We start from the raw sequence: 26,063 nt of genomic DNA, 5'->3' as shown, positions 1-26,063 counted from the left end.
ACGAAAGAGCAACTGCAACAGGGCGCCTCGGGTGTAAAGCTGCAAGGTCACGGCCCCTCCTTCAAGAAGATAAAAGCCAGCTGTGAAACAAACGTTCTTTGCAGAAGGCAAAGACGTTTTGAAACTCCTGCCTCGTGGACATTCCAGTATCCTGAGTTTGTATTTGAAGATTCTTGTATTGCAAATTGTTTCTTGTCTGTTATCTTTTGGCAAGTCTCGCACAGTTTGGCAAGCCTTGTGCTTATCACAGCTAATTATTTTGCAAAAGCATTACAAGGTTTCTGCTCCCTTTGGATTGTGTTTGATTTGTTGGAAAGGGGCGTGGGTCAGAACACCCTGCCGACGATCAGCTGTTTACGACGATCAGCTGTGCCGGGATCCCCCTTGCTGTCTTTACTGCTTCGCCCAGGAGGCTTCCCCGAGGCCCAGAAGGTAAAGGGGGCTGGTGGGAGGGGGGGGGAACTGCTCCCCCCCCTGTGCTCCATTTTTAACCCTCCTGGGCCCCAGGGAACCCTCCTGGGAGCAAAAACGCCCCCCAGGAGGCTCAAAAATGGGGGGTGTGGAATGCTGCTAAGAAAAAGAAAAAAAGAAGCCACGCCCACCCAGTCACATGGCCACTCCCACCTAGCCACGCCCACAGACCCGGCTGTGAATCGATTCGAATCCCACCCCTGCCGCTAAGGGCTGAGAAACCTTCGCTCAGGAGAATCTTCTCTCGAGGAGGAGGAAGAGGTAGCTCACCTTTGGACTTCTTGATGTCCGGCTCTGGCTCCGATTCCCGAATGAACTGGCCCAGGTCGCTAACGCGGCCAAACGTCATCTTCCTGCAGCAGGAGAAACAGCAGGGGGTTACCCACCTATGGGGTGGTGTGGGGGTGTGTGCGGGGGTTGCAGCAGCGATGGGAAGTCCGTGGCAAAGAAGCCGGCCAGGTTCAAATCGCATCCAAACGTTCCCCTGGGAAGCCTTTTTTTCTTCTCTCATTTCAGGGAAGGCGGCCTTGGTTCGGCGGCCTTCACACGAGAAGTGAAAAGCAATTGAAAGCTGACTGTGGGAAAAGTAGAACAGAACTCTGAAGGAGGGACTTGAGCAAGACTACAGAGCCCAGTCCAAAGTGGAAACCGAACAGCCGTAAATACGAGGACCGGACGTAAGCCACCTTTTTCGGGTCTGTCGTAACTTTGAACGGGGAGGCTAAGTTCTGGGCATGGGCGCAAGGAACGGAGACGAGGCTGTGAACAGTGAACTTCAACTCTTTATTACCGATCAGGAACAGAGCAAAAACCCTGAGCAGCAGCAGCTCTTTTATAGGGCTGCTGTCCCGTTAACCAATGACTTGCGTTGAAACGTTTAAATTGTACCCAATGAGAGACGTTCCGCTAATAGCCAATCAGGTTGCTCCGTAAGGACCAATCCCAGCTCGCTATCCACGGACCAATCAAAAGCGCAGGATTACGAGCTTGCTTTTCTATCAAGGTTGTTAAACTTTATTAAAATACGTTTATGTTAGTTCATAACATAAACGAATGGCCCTAACTTGAGGACGACTTATACTGTGACAGGGTAGGATAATTCAATCTTGAAAGCCTCTCCCCGCCACACACACACAAATTTGTCACTTGTGATGACCCAAAGGGGCGTGGCACAAAGGCAACCCAGTCAGATAATCAGTAGGAGTCCCTTTATTAGCTCCAACTTTGCCCCCAAGGTCCTGGTTACCTTCTGGGCTGGAGAAAAACTCTCCCAGGTAAACAGCCTTGGGCTGCAGAGAATCAAGTCCAAAACATAGTCAACAAAAACTGTAACTATAAGTCCAATCAAGCCAAACTGAAGTAATTAGTTTGGCAGGGCAGGAGCAAGAATTTCAGACTTGAAGGCACGGCAAAACCCACACGGTTGGGAAGATGCCAGGAACACAGATAAGCTAAGTCAACACAAGATAAAGTCAGGGTTGCTCCCAGAAGCTGCTGTACGCAGCCTGCCTTTCTTATCAACTATCTTCCCAGCTGTGGCTAATGAAGGGAATCAGGGCCCTTTCCTCCCCCGTAAGTCACGCAACCCACGTTGCTCCCTTCTCCGTTCCTCCCTGCGTGCCCTAGGATGAAGGGGTGGGTGGGCCTGGGTCTTCCTCTGAGCTCCCTCTCCCTTGTTCTGCCTCTCCCCTGCTCTGCCCAGCCGGATTTTTCCCTTCCCCAGCCTCCTCCACAGCCAATGGAGCCACACTCCCGCTCCCTGTCAGCTGTTCAGCTTCCTCCTCTAATTCAGACTCTGACAGGGGCATGACACCACTTCTTAGCCTAAAGAAAATCAAGACGGGTTGATCTTGAATCTTGAGTTTCTTTCTCACCTTTCCTTCTAACCCTTTTCTTAGCAGCTTTCTCTGATCTTTCTGAAGCTCTGCTCCACATTTCTTTCATCGGAAGGGGCCATCCGGATGTTAGGTTAAAACCAGACAGGCATTTTAAAAGCCAACAGGCCCATCCCAGGTTTCTCTGTAACCCTCAGCTGATCTCTTCCGGCTGCAGGAGGACCACCTGCCCGAGTTCCCGGCTGCAGCTCGGCATAGGGAAAAACAAAAACAAAAAACCACCCTTACCCAGCGTAAGTCCGCTGATACAGAGACTCTGGGTCCAGGCTGGCAGCATCGACGATTATTGCTTCATCAAAGTTTTTCAGGATTTTTACGTTGGCCTTTTTGTGGCCGGGCTGTGTTCGGGTAGGATCCGGAGGAGAACGAGAAGAGGAAGAAAGAAAAAAAGAACCTCATATAACTGTAACCTGGATTAAACTTTTCATAAAACGGACTGTCTGCCTGTATCTATTTATCTCTCTCTATTTAATCATTCCATTTATCTCTCTCTCTATGCATCATCTAGCTATATCTGTCTAATGGCTCTCTTTCTTTCTGTCTATCTAACCTTTTTATCATCAAGGTGGTGCAGTGGTTAGAGTGCAGTACTGCAGGCCACTTCTGCTGACTACCGGCTGCCTGCAAATCCCACCAGGCTCAAGATGGATTAAGCCTTCCGTCCTTCCGAGACCAGTAAAACGAGGACGGCTTAGAGAGAGGCTGAAAAACACTGTGAAGTGGTATATAGGTCTAAGTGTTCTTGCTATCTACTATTCTGTCTGTTCTCTCTCCCTTTAATCTATCTAATATTTCTCTCTCCATCCCATCCCATCCCTCCATCTATCTGGAATTGATATTGGCTGGGGGAATTCTGGGAGTTGAAGTCCCCAGGTCTTAAGAGTTGCCAAAGTTGGACGCCCCTGCCTTAAATGCCCAAACGTATCGTATAAAAATGAAAGATTTTTCCCCCCGCCAAGCTTCACTTCGCTGCTCTAAATTGAGCCTCAAGACTCACCATCTGCCTCGAGTAGCCTATGGTGTTGGTGGCCTGCTTTTTATTATTATTTTTTTTTTTTGCTGGCCAGTGACACTTCAAGGCACATTTAGATTTTGGCCAACTATCAACCCGGCTATAGGGTTGACGGGCATCGTTGCAGAAGGCTGCAGACGGGGCGCGATGCACGCCTCCTAAAGCGCCTCGTGCAGAGGTGTCTTCCTGTCGATGGCTCGATGCCACTTCCTGTTCTGCGCTGTGCTGTTTTGAGTCCCGTTCCCCCCCACTAGCCAGATCTTTACATTGTAGGTCATCTAGCCCACCCCACACTTGCCCAAGCAGGAGCCTCTCCTCTTGGAGGAATTCAGACACGGAACAGAAGTTGCCTTCAGAAGTTGTGGGAGCTTCCATCACCGGAGGCTTTCAAGAAGAGACTGGACTGCCCTCGGTCAGAAATGGTGTAGGGCAGGGGTGTCCAACCTTGGCAACTTTAAGACTTGTGGACTTCAGCTCCCAGATTCCTCAGCCAGCTTTGCTGGCTGAGGAATTCTGGGAGTTGAAGTCCACAAGTCTTAAAGTTACCAAGGTTGGACACCCCTGGTGTAGAGTCTCCTGCTTGGGCAGGGGGTTGGACTAGATGACCTGCAAGGTCCCTTCCAACTCTGTTAATCAATTAATAAGGTCTCTCTCTCTCTCTCTCTCTCTCTCTCACACACACACACACACATATACACAACACACCCCTCTCTTTGCTCCGGTGGTGGGATTCAATTTCTTTTTTTACTACCGGTTCTGTGGCGTGGCTTGGTGGGCGTGGCAAGGAAAGGATCCTGCAACATTCCCCATTCCCTCACTAGCCTGCTTTCCAGCTCCGTTCTCCTGTGCAGGGCAACCAAAGGAGGCCCAGCCGATCAGCTGGGACTCAATGGGAGGCGGAGAAGAGATGGGGGTTGGCGGGGCCAGTCAGAGGTGGTGGGATTGGCCGGTTCTCCGAACTACTCAAAGTTTCCGCTCCCGGTTCTCCAGAACTGGATGAAGGCCACCTCTGGTTTGCAGAAATGGAAATGAAACACCTACGCAACCCCCTCCCCGAACGACAGAAAGACGTTCCCTGAGGCGCCGTGCCGGAGAAGTCTGTTTGACCCTGAAAAAGCAAAATCATCTTTCTACTTTCTAATTTTCATTGTTACTCTCGGGTTTCCAGGCTGCATTTTCTCACAATTCATTGACTTCACTGACTAAAGACCTGAGGAGCCGTGCAAGTTAGTCATCAGAGCTGTTAAAGAACAGGCAGGAAAAATAAAAAAAAAGACCCTGTCGGAAGACCGAAGGGTTTGGGGGGGGGGGGGGTTGGAGGTGGAAAGGAGACCAAGAAGTAATCCATTGAGCACCTGAGCAGCAGCCCTGCTGTCCGCAGCACCCATGTGGGAGTAGTGGTCGGACAAGGTGCCAAGACCGTGAACGTGGAGGGCGAGACCCCCGCCGGCAAACTCATCTCCCCGGACCGAATGGATGAGGTCATTCAAGTATTTGTAATAAAGGTTGCTGGACAGGAAGCTGGGTAAGAAAACCTGCAAAATTGGGAGAGAAGAGGGAGGGTTGGAAATGAGGACTAGCCACACCCTTAGAAGAGGAAGGTCAGCAGCTCAGAGTTGGGTGTGGCCTCCTCAGTGCTTTCTGTGCTGGGTTGGAGACGTTTCATGACCCAGCTAGGTAACCTCATCAGTGCTAGAAGGGAGTGAGGTTTGCAGAGCACAAGAGGAGGAGAAGAGGGGGGGACAAGGGGGAGGAATGGAGTGGAGGAGGAGGAGAAAAAGGAGGAGGACTGCGGGGTCCTTGGTGCTCTCTCAGCTGGGTGGTTTTCTTGCAGACGTTTCATGACCCAACTAGGTAACGTCATCAGTGCTAGAAGCTGGGTGGGTGGGTGTCCTGAAATCAACCTTTGCAACATCTGCTTAAACACAATCTTGGTGAACAGGTGAGAGAAAAATTCTTTCTCTGCCAGTGGCGACAGGTACATCTCACCTGACATAAAGGGGAGTTTCTCAACCTCCACCATTTTAAGACAGATGGACTTCAACTCCCAGAATTCCTCAGCTATTATGTTTTAAGTCAGGGATCCCCAACCTTTTCGACGCGCGGCCCGGTTCCGACATCAGCTGGGCGCCGCGCCCGGTGCCGGCGTCAACTGGGCGCCGCCATCTTTTATGACGAAAAGGCGCTTCGGGTGGCGTCACGAAGCGCTGTTAGCATCATAAAAGATGGCGGCCTCGCTTGGTGAGCTTTTTCGGGTAGAAATGGCTTTCTACCCGGAAAAGCTCACGAAGCATGCGCCGCCATCTTTTATGACGAAACAGCGCTTCCGGTGAACTTTCTACCCGGAAAAGCTCACCAGAAGCGCTTTTTACCAAAAAAGATGGCGGCGCCCAGCAACCAGGTAAGGGTTGTTCCGCGGCCCGGTGCACGGTCCGCGGACCGGCGGTTGGGGACCCCTGTTTTAAGTCATAGAAATGGGGGATTCTGGGAGTGGAAGTTCTCCCCCTTAAAGCATGGCTGGCTGGGGGATTCTGGGAGTGGAAGTCCTCCCCCTTAAAGCATGGCTGACTGGGGATTCTGGGAGTGGAAGTCCAACCCTCTTAAAGCATCCTGGTTGGGGATTCTGGGAGTGGAAGCCCACCCCTCTTAAAGCATGCTGGCTGGGGATTCTGGGAGTGGAAGTCCTCCCCCTTAAAGCATCCTGGTTGGGGATTCTGGGACTGGAAGTCCACCTCTCTTAAAGCATCCTGGTTGGGGATTCTGGGAGTGGAAGTCCTCCCCTCTTAAAGCATCCTGGCTGGGGGATTCTGGGAGTGGAATTCCTCCCCTCTTAAAGCAGGCTGGCTGGGGGATTCTGGGAGTGGAAGACCATCCCTCTCAAAGCATCCTGGCTGGGGGATTCTGGGAGTGGAAGTCCTCCCCTCTTAAAGCATGCTGGCTGGGGGATTCTGGGAGTGGAAGTCCTCCTCTTAAAGCATGCTGGCTGGGGATTCTGGGAGTGGAAGTCCTCCCTCTTAAAGCATCCTGGCTGGGGGATTCTGGGAGTGGAAGTCCTCCTCTTAAAGCATGCTGGCTGGGGGATTCTGGGAGTGGAAGTCCTCCCTCTTAAAGCATCCTGGCTGGGGATTCTGGGAGTGGAAGTCCTCCTCTTTAAGCATGCTGGCTGGGGGATTCTGGGAGTGGAAGTCCTCCCCCTTAAAGCATCCTGGTTGGGGATTCTGGGACTGGAAGTCCACCTCTCTTAAAGCATCCTGGTTGGGGATTCTGGGAGTGGAAGTCCATCCCTCTTAAAGCATCCTGGTTGGGGATTCTGGGAGTGGAAGTCCATCCCTCTTAGAGCATCCTGGTTGGGGATTCTGGGACTGGAAGCCCACCCCTCTTAAAGCAGGCTGGCTGGGGGATTCTGGGAATGGAAGTCCACCTCTCTTAAAGCATCCTGGTTGGGGATTCTGGGAGTGGAAGTCCATCCCTCTTAAAGCATCCTGGATGGGGATTCTGGGAGTGGAAGTCCATCCCTCTTAAAGCATCCTGGTTGGGGATTCTGGGAGTGGAAGTCCATCCCTCTTAAAGCATGCTGGCTGGGGATTCTGGGAGTGGAAGTCCACCTCTCTTAAAGCATCCTGGTTGGGGATTCTGGGAGTGGAAGTCCACCTCTCTTAAAGCATGCTGGCTGGGGATTCTGGGAGTGGAAGTCCACCTCTCTTAAAGCATCCTGGTTGGGGATTCTGGGAGTGGAAGTCCATCCCTCTTAAAGCATGCTGGCTGGGGATTCTGGGAATGGAAGTCCACCTCTCTTAAAGCATCCTGGTTGGGGATTCTGGGAGTGGAAGTCCACCTCTCTTAAAGCATCCTGGTTGGGGATTCTGGGACTGGAAGTCCACCTCTCTTAAAGCATCCTGGTTGGGGATTCTGGGACTGGAAGTCCACCCCTCTTAAAGCATCCTGGTTGGGGATTCTGGGAGTGGAAGTCCATCCCTCTTAAAGCATCCTGGTTGGGGATTCTGGGAGTGGAAGTCCACCTCTTAAAGCATCCTGGTTGGGGATTCTGGGACTGGAAGTCCACCCTCTTAAAGCATCCTGGTTGGGGATTCTGGGAGTGGAAGTCCACCCCTCTTAAAGCATCCTGGTTGGGGATTCTGGGACTGGAAGTCCACCCCTCTTAAAGCATCCTGGTTGGGGATTCTGGGAGTGGAAGTCCATCCCTCTTAAAGCATCCTGGTTGGGGATTCTGGGAGTGGAAGTCCATCCCTCTTAAAGCATCCTGGTTGGGGATTCTGGGAGTGGAAGTCCATCCCTCTTAAAGCATCCTGGTTGGGGATTCTGGGACTGGAAGTCCACCTCTCTTAAAGCAGGCTGGCTGGGGATTCTGGGACTGGAAGCCCACCCTCTTAAAGCAGGCTGGCTGGGGATTCTGGGACTGGAAGCCCACCCCTCTTAAAGCATCCTGGTTGGGGATTCTGGGACTGGAAGTCCACCCCTCTTAAAGCATCCTGGTTGGGGATTCTGGGAGTGGAAGTCCATCCCTCTTAAAGCATCCTGGTTGGGGATTCTGGGAGTGGAAGTCCATCCCTCTTAAAGCATCCTGGTTGGGGATTCTGGGAGTGGAAGTCCATCCCTCTTAAAGCATCCTGGTTGGGGATTCTGGGAGTGGAAGTCCTCCCCTCTTAAAGCATCCTGGTTGGGGATTCTGGGAGTGGAAGTCCATCCCTCTTAAAGCATCCTGGTTGGGGATTCTGGGACTGGAAGTCCACCTCTCTTAAAGCATCCTCGTTGGGGATTCTGGGACTGGAAGTCCACCCCTCTTAAAGCATCCTGGCTGGGGGATTCTGGGAATGGAAGCCCACCCCTCTTAAAGCATCCTGGTTGGGGATTCTGGGAGTGGAAGTCCATCCCTCTTAAAGCATCCTGGCTGGGGGATTCTGGGACTGGAAGCCCACCCTCTTAAAGCAGGCTGGCTGGGGGATTCTGGGAGTGGAAGTCCACCCCTCTTAAAGCATCCTGGCTAGGGGATTCTGGGAGTGGAAGTCTTCCCCTCTTAAAGCATCCTGGTTGGGGATTCTGGGACTGGAAGTCCATCCCTCTTAAAGCATCCTGGCTGGGGGATTCTGGGACTGGAAGCCCACCCTCTTAAAGCAGGCTGGCTGGGGATTCTGGGAGTGGAAGTCCACCCCTCTTAAAGCATCCTGGCTGGGGGATTCTGGGAGTGGAAGTCCTCCCCCTTAAAGCATGGCTGACTGGGGATTCTGGGAGTGGAAGTCCAACCCTCTTAAAGCATCCTGGTTGGGGATTCTGGGAGTGGAAGTCCATCCCTCTTAAAGCATCCTGGTTGGGGATTCTGGGACTGGAAGTCCACCTCTCTTAAAGCATCCTGGTTGGGGATTCTGGGAGTGGAAGTCCATCCCTCTTAAAGCATCCTGGTTGGGGATTCTGGGACTGGAAGTCCACCCCTCTTAAAGCATCCTGGTTGGGGATTCTGGGACTGGAAGTCCACCCCTCTTAAAGCAGGCTGGCTGGGGATTCTGGGACTGGAAGTCCACCCCTCTTAAAGCATGCCGGCTGGGGATTCTGGGAATGGAAGTCCACCTCTCTTAAAGCATCCTGGTTGGGGATTCTGGGAGTGGAAGTCCACCCCTCTTAAAGCATCCTGGCTGGGGGATTCTGGGACTGGAAGTCCACCCCTCTTAAAGCAGGCTGGCTGGGGAATTCTGGGAGTGGAAGTCCACCTCTCTTAAAGCATCCTGGTTGGGGATTCTGGGAGTGGAAGTCCATCCCTCTTAAAGCATCCTGGTTGGGGATTCTGGGACTGGAAGTCCACCCCTCTTAAAGCATCCTGGTTGGGGAATTCTGGGAGTGGAAATCCACCCCTCTTAAAGCATGACTGGCTGGGGATTCTGGGAGTGGAAGTCCACCCCTCTTAAAGCATGACTGGCTGGGGATTCTGGGAGTTGGAGTCCACCCGTCTAAAAAGACACTGAGCTTTTAATCACCCTTGCGATTAAAAAAAACACAAGTGATCCCCGTCCCTGTCAAGCAGCCGCTGGAGTTCTCCCCGAGCCAAGCCCTGCTCTGTCTCCTTACCCAGATCCCTCAAAGTCCCGTTTGACTATTTCAGCCCCTCTCCCCCGCTTCCCGATTCGAGGGGCCCTCCATCCTCACCTTCTCCATGGTGGTCCAGGCCTGTCGCAGTGGAGTGGTGAAGCAGTTGGGAGGGGGCCGCCTTCCCTGCAGATGTTGGACTCGATCTCCAACCGTACAGAGTCGTCGAAGCCGAGAGGATGAGTGGATTGAAGAGAGAAGTACCTATTTGGGGGGCGGAGGGGCGGGGGGTGGGGAGAGGCAGAGAGAGGACGGTAAGATGAAGTGAGGATAGCTTGGGGTTCGTTTCTTTGGAAGCATCCCGTGATGCTGCCAGGATTCCGGCAGTCACCCCCCTTTTTAAATCATGAGCCTCGAGCCAAACTTCCAAAACTCCAAAAGGATTTATTGGGAGTTAACATGTCCGGCACTGCCTGGGTGTAGCCGACTCTTGAGGCGCATCATTCATTGTCACCCTTGACCCTGGTTTTGACCCCCACCCCTCTGGGTGTATCCTAATTCACATTCTCCAATGGGACACCTCCGTAGCCCAGAGTCATCAATCAGGCTCTCCCAGTTAGAATTTTGCAACGGCAGAAACTTCAGTCCCCTGGTTGCTATCTTTGAAAAACTATGCACGGAATGCACTTTCCATTTCCAAGCTGCCGCACTGCTCTTTCAAACCCCTGTTCCCCCCCCCCTTTTTTCTCTTGGCAGCTCTAAAAAGATCGTAGTCTTTAAAGAGTTGGGAGGCAGAGAAGAGATGGGATTGGTGGGGGCCAGTCGGACGGGGGTCTTTGCCGGTCTTTGAACTACCCAAAATTTCTGCTACCGGTTCTCCAGGATCGGTCGGAACCGGCTGAAGACCCCCTCCGCTGCCCCTCACCGGGGCTGAAAACTAGGGTCGCGGGGGAAAGTTGGGGAGAATGATGGATTGATGGTGATAACTGCGTGTTTTCCCTGCTATTGCTGAGAGAAGAAAAGAGGTTTGATTTTCTTCATATCTCTACTCAAAAGAGATATATTACTGGACTGATTATTTGTAAGTTTACTGACCTCTTTTCGACACTGGACTTTGCTAATGAATCATCCCGGACGGACTGAACTTAGTGTATGATATATGGACTGTTTGACTATGCTAAAAATCTTACTGGAATAAACTATTTAACTAGCACTGTGTATCTGTTTTACTGAGTGTAAACTACAACAACGTTTATCTCACATATCTGCCTGCCTGCCTGACTGCCGTGCACATTCTGCTAGGGTGTATACCCCTAACAACCTCCGCTGCCCCTCACCGGGGCTGAAAACTAGGGTTGCGGGGGAAAGTTGGGGAGAAAGAGAGGCGTAAGAACGAGGCTCACTTGTCGTATAAAATCATGGCATCGTTCTGGGCCTCCTGCCCGTCATACTGGCCTTCCTTGGCTGCCAGCTGGGACTGGAAATTGTCTGCGGCCAGCCAGAACTGCAGGATGTTGACGGCGTCTTCTTTCTCCATGAACTGGCAAAGAGGAAGAGGAAAAGGGGAGCGTGAGGATTCCTCCTTGAAGTGAGAAAATTCATTCGGGGGGGGAGGGAAAGAGAAAGGAAAAGGAAAAAGGAAAGAGGGAAGGAACAAAGAAAAGGGAAAGGAAAGAGTGGAGGAAGAAAGGAAAGGAAATAGGGAAGACAGAGGGAAGGAAGAAGGGATGGATGGATGGATGGATGGATGGATGGATGGATGGAAGGAAGGAAGGAAGGAAGGAAGGAAGGAAGGAAGGAAGGAAGGAAGGAAGGAAGGAAGGAAGGAAGGAAGGCAACCAAAGGAAAGAGGAAAGAAGGAAAGAGGAAAGTAAAGGCAAAGGGAAGGAAAAAAGAAAAAGGATGGGTGGAAGGAAAAGGAAAGGGGAAAGGAAAGAGGGAAGACAGAGGGAAGGAAGAAGGGATGGAAGGAAGGAAGGAAGGAAAGGCAACCAAGGAAAGGGGAAAAGGAAAGAGGAAAGTAAAGGCAAAGGGAAGGAAAAAAGAAAAAGGATGGGTGGAAGGAAAGGGAAAGAGGGAAGGAAGGGAGATAAAGAGTGAAAGGAAAAGGAGAAAAGGAAAGGGAGAAAAAGGAAGAAAAAGGAAGGAGAGTGGCAGGGAAAGAGAAGGAAAAGATCCTCACAAAGCATTAGGTTAAAAAAAAAAAGGATTCCTCCTGCTAAAATTCACTGTAGAGGAAGAAGGGAAAGAGGAAAGAGGAAAGAAATAGGAAATGAAAAGCAGAGGGAGGGGAAGGATGGAAGAAAGTAAGGAAGCGAAGTGGAGGGAGGGAGGAAAGGCAGAAGGAGTGAAATGGAAGAAAGGAAAGGAAAAAGGGAGGCAAGAGTAAGAGGAAAGGCAGGGGGGAAGGGAAGGAAGGAAAGAGGGGGAGAAAAGGAAGAAAGGAAAGGGAAAAGGAAAAGGAAAGGAGAAAGAGAAAGAGAGAGGAAAGAAAGGCAGAAGGGGAAGGGAAGGAAGAAGGGAAAAGGAAGATGGGAAAAGGGTGAAAGGAAACGAGGGGAAAAAAGAAGGAAGGGAGAGAGGGAAAGGAAAAGGCAATAAGGAAAGGAGGAAAACAGAAAGGAAAGGGGAAGGGGAAGGAAAACTCCTCACTATGCATTACCCTTATCTTAAAAACAGAAACAAACAGGCATCCTTGAGAACGTTTTACATTTAAGCTCCCGAATGAAAGATTCGATCGTGAATCGGAAGGCTCTCTGTTCCACATCACACCAACGAAAACGTCACAAGACCGTGCAATAAAGGGGACAGGGTTCACAACCAGCAAGCCACACAAACCAACACCGTAGGCAGAAAATAAAAAAATCTGTTGGGAGAAGAGACGTGCACAGGTTTTGTCAACGGGTGGCGGGGGGAGGAGGAGGGGTTGTGTGTGTGTGTGTGCTATAAATACAATCTGACAATTCACCAGACTTCTTGACAGCTGCAAAAATCCAATTCTGCCTTTCGTTAAATTTAGGGCGGCTTTTTCACGCCTGCAGCCGGGTATAAAAGATTCGGCAGCGAGCTGAGAACTCGTGTCTTTCAGGTGTTCAAAGCCCTCGTGCGTAGAGAAACGGCTAAGGCAGGCAGTCCTCGACTTACGACCCACAACCGAGACCCCGAAATATCTGTTGCTGAGCATGGAACGTGTTTGTTAAGTGACTCTTGCCCCCATTTTATGACCTGTCTCGGCGTGGTTACTAAGTGAATCATTGCCGTTAAATCAAAGGGGATCATGGAACCTCGGGATGCTGCAACTGTCATAAATATGAGTCAGTTGACAAGACATCTGAATTTGGGTCATGTGACCGCAAGGATGTTGCAACGGTCGTAAGGGTGTAAGTCACTTGGTTTCCGGGCCGTTGTAAGTTCAAACAGGCAGTAAGTGAACTGTTGTAAATCTACAATATCCAATTGTCCAATTCGTCAATTTCAAGACCTATGGACTTCAACCCCCAGAATTTGTCAATTTCCAATCTGTCAATTTCCAATCTGTCAATTTCAAGACCTATCAATTTCAAGACCTATGGACTTCATAGGTCTTCCTATGATATCCGATTTGTCAATTTCATGACCTATGGCCTTCAACCCCCAGAATTTGTCCATATCCAATTTGTCAATTTCCAATTTGTCAATTTCCAATTTGTCAATTTCCAATTTGTCAGTTTCAAGACCTATGGACTTCATAGGTCTTCCTATGATATTCGATTTGTCAATTTCATGACCTATGGCCTTCAACCCCCAGAATTTGTCCATATCCAATTTGTCAATTTCCAATTTGTCAATTTCCAATTTATCAGTTTCAAGAATTACGGAATTCTGGGAGTTGAAGTCCACAAGGCTTAAAGTTGCCAAGGCTAGTCTCCCCTGGTCTACTATATCTTGGAGAGCGAAGGAACGAAAAAAAAACCATTTTAGGAGTGTGTGTAAAATTGTGAAGTTTGCTTTCACAGCTAACCCTGAACTTTTAGGCACACACACACACACACAATCGAGGTTTAATTCTTTCCCATAAAGTAGGGATGACAGTCAACCTTTCTTAGGAGGGCTGTTAGGAAGACAAATGCCACAAAACCTGGATTGTCCCAAACCGCAGCGCAGAATCGAGCTGCCCCAGAGCTTCGAGTGTGAGATGGGTGGCGTGCGAATTGAAAAAATCAATAAAATGAAATCTCCTGGGTTTTGCCAAGCGTGAGATGACCAACCCAAGAAGGAAACCAACACCTTGGTCTCACCTCTGAGAAGTAAAAAAGGGCCGATTCACAGAAGAGGATATCGGCCAGGTAGACCGTCCCGCTGGTCAGCACCTCGATCTGGTATTTGCAGAAGTGATGGCTTCGCAGGAATTCGCTAAAGTGCCTGCAAGAGAAGAAAAGGAGGTCATTCCCCACTCCCTTCTAGCACTGATAACGTTACCTAGCTGGGTCATAAAATGTCTGCAAGGAAACAACCACTCTGAGAGAGCACCAAGGCCTTCACAATCCTCCTTCTCCTCCATTACACAACCCCACTCCCCTCTAGCACTGATGATGTTCCCTAGTTGGGTCATGAAATGTATGCAAGGAAACCACCAAGCTCAGAGGGTACCAAGGACCTCACAGTTCTCCTCTTCCTCCTCCTGCTCCTCCTTTCCTCGAACCCACCCCTTTTCAGATTTAAGGATGTTCCTAGTGACAGATTTTTATTTTCCTGGGCTCCAAGATCACCGCAGATGGGGACTGCAGCCAAGAAATTAAAAGATGCTTGCTCCTTAGGGAGGAAATTTATGGCAAATCTAGACAGCATACTAAAAAGCAGAGACATCCCCCTGCCAACAAAAGTGCGTAGAGTCAAGGCTATGGTTTTTCCCAACATAAGGAAGGCTGAGCACCAAAGAATGGAGGCCTTGGAACTCTGGTGCTGGAGAAGACACCCTTGGACTGCAAGGCGATCCAACCGGTCAGTCCCAGAGGAGATCAACCCTGGCTGCTCTTTAGAAGGCCAGATCCTGAAGAGGAAACTCAAAGACTTTGGCCACCTCAAAAGAAGAAGAAGGGGACGGCAGAGAAGGAGGGGCTTTATAGAGTCACTGAAGCAGTCGGTGTGAGCTTAAACAACTTTGGAGGATGGTAGAGGACAGGAAGGGCCTGGAGGAACGTTGTCCATGGGGTCGCGATGGGTTGGACATGACTTCGCAATTAACAACAACAAAGCTGAGTCATGAAAACACCTGCAAGACAGCCACCAAGCTCAGAGAGCACCAAGGGAGCCCTCAAGTCAAAACTAGGAACGGGAGCGCACAAGGTTTAACCTGGCTGAAATAACAGCGCCGACTTACTCTTGCTCCATGGCGTTAAACACCACGGACTGTGCCATGACGAAGCAGTTGGGGTCCACCTGTCCGTCCTCCCCGCAGATCTTGGCTGAAAGTAGAAACCACAAGAAATTCCCGTTAAGTGTCAGCGTTGACGGCAAAGGAAAAGACAGAAGGGAGATAACAGTGCAGGGTTTGAAACCAGGGAGGAGGCCAGGGTGTGTCTCCTTCCAGCCAAAGGACCGGTTCGGACCGGTTCTGACACACCGGTAGTGGAAATTTTGACTAGTTCGGAGAACCGGCAAATTCCACCTCTGATTGGCCCTGCCCACCTGCCCCCTGCCATTACCTCTCTTATAGTCCCTTTGTCGCTTGTATCCTTACAATTTATATGGACTGTTTCCTAGTATGATTTGATTGCTTATTGTACCCTATGACTATCATTAAGTGTTGTACCTGATGATTTTTGACTCTTGACGAATGTATCTTTTCTTTTATGTATACTGAGAGCATTTGCACCAAGACAAATTCCTTGGGTGTCCAATCACACTTGGCCAATAAAGAATTCTATTGTATTGTATTGTATTGTATTCTACTCTACTCTATTTTTATTCTATTCTATTCTTTATCCTACTCTCTATCCCGTTCCATCCCATTCAATTTAAATTCTATTCCTATATCCATTCTATTCTATTGTACCCTATGACTATTATTAAGTGTTGTACCTGATGATTTTTGACTCTTGATAGATGTATCTTTTCTTTTATGTACATGAGAGCTCATGGACCAAGACAAATTCCTTGTGTGTCCAATCACATTTGGCCAATAAAAGAATTCTATTCTATTCTATTCTATTCTATTCTATTCTATTCTATTCTATTCTATTCTATTCTATTCTATTCTATTCTACCGTGTTTCTCATATAATAAGGCCGGGTCTTATTTTTTTTTGAGCCCCGAAAAAATGGCTAGGCTGTCTTTTCGGGGGTGACTTAATTTCCCCCCCTTTGCATCTTCGGGCGGGCGGCGACGGCTTGGATGTTGACCTCGGTGTTGGTGGGGCACTTCGTATTGGGGTCAACCCAGGCAGCACCATCTCCGGGTGCGCAACAAAAGTACTTCCTAACGGCAAGCCCCCCCCACCATTCCCCCCCATTTCGCATGGTTTAATATAGGCCTTAATTTGGGGGGAGGGGCTTAATTTCATTTCATGCCTATAAAACATGCTGGGACTTCCTATTGGGGGAGGCCGTATTGTTGGAGAAACAGGGTATTCTATTCTATTCTGTTCTGTTCTATTTTATTTTCTATTCTAATTCTATTCTATTCAATTCTAATTTGTATTCTATTCTATTCTAATTTGTATTCTATTCCATTCTATTTTCTATTCTATTCTAATTCTATTCTATTCTAATTCTAATTTGTATTCTATTCTAATTTGTATTCTATTCTAATTTGTATTCTATTCTAATTTGTATTCTATTCTATTCTATTTTCTATTCTATTCTAATTCTATTCTATTCTATTTTCTATTCTGTTCTAATTTGTATTCAATTCTATTCTATATTCTATTCTAATTCTATTCTAATTTCTATTCTAATTCTATTCTATTTTCTATTCTATTCTATTCTATTCTATTCTATTCTATTCTATTCTATTCTATTCTATTCTATTCTATTTTCTATTCTAATTCTAATTCTAATTCTAATTCTATTATTTTCTATTTTATTTTCTATTCTATTCTAATTCTATTCCAATTCTATTCTATTCCAATTCTGTTCTATCCTATCCTATCCTATTTAGTTCAGCTGATTCGCGCGGCAGAGCGGAATTGCCGCGCCTCAGCTGAGCTAAAATGCCACTCAGCTTACCAACATTTGAAAGAGGTCGCTCTTTGAGTCCTTAACGCCCGTGCAAAGAACCGTGCATAGAACCAGGGGTAGGATTCAAATTTTTTTAACAACTGGTTCTGTGGGCGTGACTAGGTGGGCGTGGCCACGTGACTGGGTGGGCGTGGCTTTAATTTTTTGCAGCAAACCTCCCCCCATGGAGCGCCAGAGTATGTTTGTGTGTGTGTGTGTGTGTGTGTGTGTGTGTGTTGCCCGCCCGCCTCCATTTTTTGCCTTTCTGGGCCCCAGGGAAGCCTCCTGGGCGAAGCAGTAAGACAGCTAGGGGGGTCCCAGCACAGCTGATCATAGGAACAGCTGATCGTCGGGAGGGGAGAAAAAAGGAAATACCTTAAGGAGTGACTGGGCGGAGGAGAACACAGTCAGTGATGTTGGGCATGCGCACGCGATATTGCACATGCGCTGTAAGGACTGACTTGGGAGGGGCGGGCAGAGAGGCACGGGGCCAGCCAGGGGCAGATTTGCCGGCTCTCCGAACTGCACAGAATCCTAACAACCAGTTCTATAGAACCGGTCCAAACCGGCAGAATCCCCACCCCCCCACCCCGCATAGAACCGGTAGGAAACAAGTTGGAAACCCACCACGGCTTCCAGCCTCATCTCCCCCAAAGTGTGTTAATCCTGCCGAGACGGTTCGGGCGCGCGACTGTCTTACCCACAATGTCATTTCTCATCAGCTCCGTCACGGGTATTGGTTTAGCAGCATCGGGAGAAATATATTTGGTAAAAATGGTCACTGCATCCTGTTCAATACCTGGGGAAAGAGAGAGAGAGAAAGAGAGAAAAATCTGAGGTCGCAGCGAGTTTGGAGAGTGTAAAAAAACGGAAAAAAAAACAAAGATTCACCCGTTTGCAAAAAAACTTCCGCAGTGAGTAATTGGAGGTTAATTTTGTTTTCGAGAAGGGAGGAAGAGTTGCACAATCCCGCCTAAGAGGAAAACTGAACAGGGATCTTTGTCGGTGAAAAGGAAATCTCCTTTGCCCCAGAAATAAGTCACTAATTGCTTCTGAAACCCAGAGCCTTCAAGAAACAGATCTACCTCCCCTCTTGAACGATTTACAGGGAGTCCTCGACTTGTGGCTGTAAATTGAGCCCGCAGTTGCGCCCAAAATTGTACCCCCTAACTGAATCGACAAAGCCGCGACGGATGGTAGTAAAATAATGGTCCTGTCACATGGCCCTGTCTGTTCCCCGCTTGCTTACTCTCTCTCTTGCCATATCTAACAAAATGAAATTCAATGTAGAGAAAAGGAAAGTCCTACACTTAGGCAAGAAAAATCCAAAGGTCACATATAATAGACTGGGTGAAACCAGGCTCAATAGCAGGAACTGGGAGGGGGATCTTGGAGTCTTAGTGGGCAACCTGCTAAATAGGAGCCAGCCGTGTGCAGCAGCCGCCAAAAAAGCCAATGCAATCCTAAGTTGTATTAACAGAGGGATACAATCAAGATCAAGGGAAAGTACTAATACCACTCTATAAAGCCTTAGTAAGACCACACCTAGAGTACTGCATCCAGTTTTGGTCACCACATTATAAAAAAAGATGTTGAGGCTCTAGAAAAAATACAGAGAAGAGCAACCAGGATGATTAGGGGACTGGAGGGTAAAACATACAATGAATGATTGCAGGAACTGGGCCTGGCTAGTCTAGGGAAGAGAAGGACCAGGGGAGACAGGATAGCAGTCTTCCAATATTTGAGGGGCTGCCACAGAGAGGAGGAAGGGGTCAAGCTATTCTCCAAAGCCCCTGAAGGCCAGATAAGGAATAATGGAAGGAAACAGATCCAGGAGAGATTCAGCCTGGAAATAAGGAGAAACTTTCTGACTGTGAGAACAGTCAACCCATGGAACAGAAGTTGCCTTCGGAAGTTGTGGGAGCGCCATCACTTGAGACCTTCAAGAAGAGCTTGAACTGCCATTTGTCAGAAATGGTGTAGGGTCTCCCACTTGGGTGTGGGGTTGGACTAGATGACCTATAAGGTCCCTTCCAACTCTTGATTATCAGTTATCTTGTAATCCCTTCTTCTCCAATTTCCACACTCCCTGATGGGAAGAAACACCAACAGGTCAGACACGGGACAATGTATACAGGTGGCCCGCGACTTACGACAGTTCATTTAGTGACCGTTGAAAGTTACAATGGCAGGAAAATTGAGACATTTGGCAACTGACTCATATTTAGGACGGCGGCAGTGTCCCGGGATAGCGCAATCTCCTTTTGCGAACTTCGGACAAGCAAAGTCAGAATTCACTTCACAAAACTGTGTTACTTAAATGAACAACTGCAGTGATTAACAACGGTGGCAAGAAAGGTCATCAACGGAGGCCAAACTCACTTAACTGTCTCTCTTAGCAACAGAAATTTTGGGCTCAGTGGTGATCGTAAATCGAGGACCTCCTTTCTATGTTTTCAAAACAGGAACTACCCTTCATGCTACAAATCTTCCTTTACTTCTAAACTTCTTTAGCTGAGCCTTGCAATGCAAGGTATCCATCATTCCGGAAGAGACGCCCTGTGACGTTTAACAAATTAACAACAAATTGTGAATGATGAACAGGGGGAACCGGAGGAAGGGATCGACGAAACTGAGATTTAGGATTACATGCACAGCACAAGTTTCTCTTGGGAGCCAACATTTCTTCCTTTTCCAGTTTGCAATCCTGGATTTGGAAGCTTGGCTGCAAACAAACCGGGGATTTTGGCTTCAGTTTTGTTTCCACAAGCCGTGGACCACCTGTAGGTCCTTAAAAATGAAGATGACCCTGGAAGCTACGGGTTGTCCTCGACTTACGACCACAATGGAGACCAGAATGTACGTTGCTAAGTGAGAAATCAGTTAAGTGAATTTTGCCCCATCTTACGACTTTTCTTTGCCGCGGTTGTTACGCGAATCCCTGGGGTTGTTCAATTAGTAACAGAGTTGTTGTTAAGTGAATCTGGCTTTTCCCATTGACTTTGCTCGCCAAAAAGTCCTAAAAGGGGATCAAATGAACCTGTACAGTGCAAATTGTCAAGGATCCGAAGGCAAATCACGCGACGGTGAGGATGCCGCAATGGTCATAAGTGAGAAAACGGTCCTAAGTCACTTTTTTTCAGTGCTGTTGTAACGTTTTGTTCCCATCAGGGAGTGTGGAAATTGAAGAGGAAGGGATTGCAAGAGAGTAAGCAAGTGGGGAACAGACCGGGCCATGTGATAACCTATTTCACCACAGTCGTGGTTTTGTACAGTCACTAAGTGAACTGTCGTAAGTTGAGGACTACCTGTATACATTGCCCTGTTTCTGACCTATTGGTTTTTCTTCCCATCAGGGAGTGTGGAAATGTGGAGAGGAAGGGATTACAAGAGAGTAAGCAAGTGAGGAACAGACCGGGCCATGTGATAACTTATTTCACCACGGCTTTGTACGATCACTAAGTGAGTTGTCGTAAGTCGAGGACCACCCGTACTTGGAGAGACCGTGGACCGGCCTTACCTTTCATGAGTTTTCCTGACAAGTCCTTTAGTGCAAAGGAAGGACTGTTTCTATTGGACGCGGAGACCATGGAAGCATCTGGAAGGTCACCCGGAACAGGACAGTCCTCGTCTTCTGACGGGGTCAACCCCAAGTGGGGTTTGTCACCGCCTTGGCCAAGCAGCAAGTGGTTCCGAAGAGTCCAAGTGGACCGGTTCCAATGGGCCAAAGAGGGTTCGGCGGGGCACCGGTCGTCCAGTCCTCCGTTGAGCGACTCGCCGAAGGGGGGAAATCCGGGGGGGTCTTGTGGCTGCTGCTGCGGGCCAGGGGACACCGGCTCGGCCAGGGAGCTGTGCTTCACCGTGTTTAAGCTGTGTGCTCTGATGTGGGACCAGGTGGTGGAGCGGAAAGCCTCGGCTTCCAGCCAGAATCGGACCAAGTGTTCCATGCGGTGGAGCTCCATGTACTGGGTAAAGTACGGGAGGGCCACGGGGTTGCGCAGGACTTGCGCCAGCGTCTTCGAAAGGCTTGACTTGGTTTCTTGAGCTTGGTAATCCAGGCAGGAGCGGCCTAGAGAAAGCAGAGAGAGAGAGAGAGAGAGAGAGAGTGAGTGAGGAAGGGGATGCTGAGGAGAGACTGTTCTGACCCAGCTCCCCAAATACGACACACCCTCGGAAGTTAACTGAAAAGATTCCTTTATTAGGAGCACCGGCAGCCTCGGTGAAGTTTCTCTCAACTAAGGCTAACCAGTCCGTCCTGTAGGGCAGGGGTCCCCAACCACCGGTCCGCGGACCGGTCCCGTCCGTGGAACAAGTCCTACCGGGCCGCTGGTTTGCTGGGGCGCCGCCATCTTTTTGATGAAAAAGTGCTTCCGGTGAGCTTTTCCGGGTAGAAAGCTCACCGGAAGCACTTTTCATCAAAAAGATGGCGGCGCCCAGCTGATGCCGATACCGGGCCGCAGCATAAAAAAGGTTGGGGATCACTGCTGTAGGGGAGATGAATAGTTGTCTGCCACATCTATTCATCTCCGCCCCTGCCTTTATCCCCAGAGCCTGGGTAGGGGCTTCGCAGCAGTGGTGGCTCTTCCGTCCCAAGGACCGGCCCATAGATTTCCACTGCTCTCCTCTCCTCTGCCTTCTGCACATCCACACGTCAGGTACCAGACCTGGCTGTTCCTCCTCTTCCTCATCAGCCACCTCCAGACCTGGGGGCTGTTGACTCTTTATTGGAGAGCTGACAAACGGCCCAGGCTCCCCTCCCTCCCTCTCTCCCCTCTCTGACTGCTCCATTCCCTCTTCCCCCTTGGAGCGCTCTTTCTCTCTGTCTCTCTCTGTCTCTCTCTCTCCCCCTCCCTCTCTCTCTCCCCCAGCTCCATTCCCTCTTCCCCCTTGGAGCTCTCAGGTTGCCTAGATGCTGCCCCTGATTCTTAGGCCTCCTCATCCCGATTTGGTTCCTGGAGGGGCAGACGGCCGACAAGCCATAACAGCTATACCCCAGGACCTTCGCCTCCCCCTCCAATTCATCTGGGCCCCAAACTATAACTCAAAATATTCTTTTATTAGGAACGCCAGCGGCCCCAGCAAAAAGGGGGACAGGCTAGCAAGTTCATCCGGTAGGTAGATGAATAGTTGTCTGCCACACCTATTCACCTCTGCCCCCCTGCCTTTTATCCCCAGAGCTTGGGTGGCGGCTTCGCTAACAACGGTGGCTCTTCCGTCCCAAGGACCGGCCCATAGATCTCCACTGCTCTCCTCTCCTCTGCCTTCTGCGCATCAGGCACTGGACCCAGCTGTTCCTCCTCTTCCTGATCGGCTATTAATATTTATATGTTCAGGTTTTAAGTCGGGGGTGTCAAACTCAAGGCTCTGGGACCTGGATTCAACCCACGGGGTGCTTACTTCAGGCCTGTGGGGGCTGCCCTGGAACAAGTGAAGGACTGACCTGCGGTGCTTCTGCCAGTGAAAACAGAGCTCGAGGGCCACGCATGCCTCCCCCCAGCTCTGTTTTCGCTGACAAGAGGGCTGCGGGAGGCCATCGCAGCTGGAAATGGAGCTCGGGTGTCCGTATTTGCTGGCAGAGCCGCTCAGGCCACCAAAGGTGTCCCTGACATGCGTGACGAGCTGGCCATGCCCATCCTGGCCCCCCCAAGGTCAAACATAATCCTGATGTGGCCCTCAATGAAATAGTGTTTGATGTCCCTGTTTTAAGTCCATTACTTATACACTGTACCGTTTCCCCGAAAATACGACCTACCCTGAAAGTAAGTCCTAGTTTGATTTTTACATGTACACCCAATATAAGCCCTACCCCCCCCCCCAAAAAATAAGCCCTAATTAAAGATCCTGCCCACTCCAGAGTGGACGGGTAAAAATTAAGCTAGGGTGGGGATGAGGGAGGTGGAGCTGCCCTACTACTTACCTTTGGACAGGTGTAGCCAGGCCTCGCACACCCTGAAACCTGCTTTGCCAGCCCATTTCTTCTGCAGCCGGCAAGGCTGGCAAAGCCTTCCTGAAGGCCTCTGGAGCTGAGAACAAAGCTCAGGATCGATCCAGAGCTCTTTTATCAGCAGCAGAGGCCTTCAGGAAAGCCTTGCCGGCCGCAGAAGAAGAAGTTCCTGAAGGCCTCTGACCGCGAAAAGGAGGGCGGGGTTGACGCGCGCAAGTGAGGTTAGTCAGTGGATGGCATCCCCCCAAAATAAGACCTGATAGCTTTTTTGGTGGCCAAATATATATATATATATATATATAAGACAGGATCTTATGTTTGGGGAAACACGATCTATAGCATATCTCTGTGTTATATATGTGTCCCCTTTGGAGAGCAGGCCACAGAATTTCATTTTTAAGGTGTGCCAGGAAAAAAAAAAAAAGACAATAAAGGTAATCTTATAAAAAAGGGACCAGGCTCACCCAGGTCTCCAAAATGGGCAGCTTCCATGTGGCTGGGCTGCTTCTTAAGGGCGGCTGTGCGACTGCTGCAGGAATCCATGTTGGCCGAGATGGCGTTGATCGCCACGTGGCTTGGTCCGGCGGCCTCGAGCAAGGCATGGTTCCTGGTGCCTTTCTGCGGAGAACATCCTGGTGCTGCCGTTGGAAAGGGAAACCACAAGGTGAGGCTGCTTTCGCGAGCTAAAAACCTGGGTTTTTAGAGGAGGCCGGATCTCCTCTCCGGGTTGTATAGACAGGTGGTCCTCAACTTAAAAACCACAATTTTGAGCCAAACATCTCTGTTGCGGGGCGAGATAGTTGAGTGAATGTTACCCCGTTTTATGACCTTTCTTGCCGCCGTTAACTTAGCAAAACAGTCGTTCAGGGGATCGGGTTTCCCCCTTGACTTCGCTTGTAAGAAGGTCGCAAAAGGAGATCACCTGACCCAGGCACACTGCAACCGTCATAAATGTGAGTCGGTTGTCAAGCATCCGAACGTAAATCACGTGACCATGGGTGTGTGTGTGTGTGTGCAATGATCATAAGTGGGGGGAAACGGTCCTAGGTCACCTTTTACACTGCCTTTGTAACTTCGTAACAGTCACTGGATGAACAGTTGTTGGTTCTTGAGTTATGTTAGCAATTTGGACCAAACTTTCTGTCACTAAGTGGTACGGTCACAAAGCACCACCGATGGAAATCCCCGATTTTCTAAATACATCAGCAGGGGAGGTTTGCAAATGGTGATCAAGGGATTGAATCTCCCTATAAAAATCCAGAGACTCACATGCCATACATTAAAATTAATCGTATTGAAGACTAGCCAGCCCTTCCGTATTACTATTCTTCTTCTCATCCTTCCTAGTACCTATCTCTCCCCACTTATCAGTATCACCGTGTTGCTTGTATCTTTACAATTGATAGTATTTTGTTTGTTCCCCAGTATGATTTGATTGCTTATTTAGTATGAGTATCACTAAATGTATCTTATGATTCTTGATTAATATATATATTTTTATGGACACTGAGAGCATATGCACCAAAGACTAATTCTTTGTGTGTCCAATCACACCTGGCCAGTAGAGAACTCTATTCCCTTCTTCTGAATCTATGAATTATAAAAAGAATTATAAACAGAAATGAGGTAATTTCATTTCCTTCCACTTCCTGCTGTTGTATTCATGCAACAAAGGCAATGGGAGTGATTAAGTCAGTGTTTTTTTTCAACCGTGGCAACTTTCAGAGGTGTGGACTTCAACACCCAGAATTCCCCAGCCACCCACATGAAGACTTTGTAATAAGGCAGTTAAGAAGAAATTAGTTTTAATGGGCCGAAGATAATTAGCACATGAAGGCTGGGCCAATATAGTTGGTTTGAGGAATAATGGGGTAGTTATTTAGTTCTTTTTTGTGTGTGTGTAACCCAGAAGAGGAAAAAACTAGTTTCCTTCAGGTTGGCAAAGAAATATTAAAATATTTTGCCATCCTACGACAGTATATTTAGTCTTTTAGTGACTGTTTGAAGTTACGAGACTGAAAAAAGCGACTTATGACCATGTTTCACATTTACGACTGTTGTAGCCTCCCTGTAGTCACGGGATCAAAAGTCAGATGCTTGGCCACTGACTCCTATTTATGACGGTCACACTGTCCCCTTTTGCGACCTTCTGACAAGCAGAGTCAATAAGGGAAGACAGATTCACTTCACAAACTTAACTGTAACGGTTCACTTAACGACTGCGACGAGAAAGGCCGTAAAATGGGACAGAGCCCAAATTAATAAACATGCCCCTGGGTGGAGACTGACTCTGAGGGAGAGGAGGAACAGCCGACAGGGAGTGGAAGTGGGGCTCCGGAGGTTGTGGAGGAGGCTGGGGAAGGGCAGAGGCCGGCTGGGCGGTCAGAGGAGGACCCAGGCCCATCCCTTATCCATCCTAGGGCATGCAGGGAGGAGAGGATAAGGGAGAGGCGTGGGTGGCATGGTCTACGGGGGAGGAAAGGGCCTTGATCCTCTTCATGGGCTGCAGCTGTGACAACTGCATAAGAGTTTGGACCTGCATACTGGCAAACACTGGAAACAAAGCGTGTGTTATTTTGGGCTGAAGTTATCTTGGTTGGCGTCCTTCCAACAGACTGTGCCTTCTTATCTCCTTGAATTTGGTAAATACTTCTCCTGTTCCACTGTGGAAATTTCGTCATGGTAGTTTGTTTGGTTTTTTATTTCACCTCTATCTGCTCATTAAGTTCGGACTGTATTGCTTTCTTTTGAAGACTATTTTTGAGTACGTCTTATCTCCAACTGAGAATTATTGAACAGTGGGGCCAAGTTGGAGGCATTAAAGGACATTTATTTAACCTTTTGGATTTTGTTACGTTTGTGTTACACTCTGGGTCATCACAAAACATCTCACTTAGCAGCAGAAATTCGGGGCTCAATTGTGGTCATAAATCGAGGACTACCTGTGTCTGAAAGGAAGAGGCTTGGAGTAGAGTTAGCCCTCGAGGTACAACCACCCATTACCACAGAACTGAGAAACTGACTTCTGACCGGTCCCCACACTTATGACCACTGCAGCACCCTTATGCTCACGTGTTCAAAACTTGGGCGCTTGGCAACCGACTCGTATTTATGAAGGTTGCAGTGTCCCATGCGATCATAGCTTGTTTCTGACAAACCCAGTCAACGCGGGGAGCCGATTTGGGGGGTTCACTTAAGAACGGCAGCGATTGGCAAAAAGCAGGCCGTAAAATTGGATGCGACTCATTTAACAACCGCGCTGCTTAGTGATGGAAATTCTGTTCCCGATTATGATTGTAAATCGTGGGCTGCCTATAAAGGAGATTTGGGAAGGTCATTTAAGTGGAATCTCCTAACCATAAAAGGTTATGAACGTTTGCAGAAACTGAGGGCAGTTCAGACTGAATCTCTAATTCCTGGGAAATTCAGGTTTTCTGGAATGATGGGACCTCTTACCAAAATTGCCGGGCATTGGAGCCAGTCCAGACTCTGCAAATATGAAAGGAAAG

At 49.0% G+C, this 26,063-nt stretch overlaps 1 protein-coding gene across 1 annotated transcript in view; it reads right to left on the bottom strand.

Moving 5' to 3' along the window:
• Nucleotides 1-26,063, bottom strand: part of AKAP10 (A-kinase anchoring protein 10) — a 55,226-nt gene that overhangs the window by 5,504 nt on the left and 23,659 nt on the right. The window contains 12 exon segments of the mRNA XM_087969816.1: nucleotides 742-824; nucleotides 2,595-2,704; nucleotides 4,734-4,913; nucleotides 9,535-9,587; nucleotides 9,590-9,678; nucleotides 10,818-10,954; nucleotides 13,692-13,815; nucleotides 14,774-14,858; nucleotides 17,311-17,409; nucleotides 20,131-20,679; nucleotides 23,019-23,192; nucleotides 26,011-26,043. Coding sequence (XP_087825942.1) covers nucleotides 742-824; nucleotides 2,595-2,704; nucleotides 4,734-4,913; nucleotides 9,535-9,587; nucleotides 9,590-9,678; nucleotides 10,818-10,954; nucleotides 13,692-13,815; nucleotides 14,774-14,858; nucleotides 17,311-17,409; nucleotides 20,131-20,679; nucleotides 23,019-23,192; nucleotides 26,011-26,043 — 1,716 coding nt within the window.

Source organism: Notechis scutatus, chromosome 1 (assembly GCF_049901735.1).
Source record: "Notechis scutatus isolate UNSWTSFEM ecotype Mainland chromosome 1, rNotScu1.2, whole genome shotgun sequence".
NCBI lineage: Eukaryota > Metazoa > Chordata > Lepidosauria > Squamata > Elapidae > Notechis > Notechis scutatus.
The sequence above is the reverse complement of the archived record's forward strand: the minus strand, read 5'-3'. Positions and strand labels throughout refer to the sequence as shown.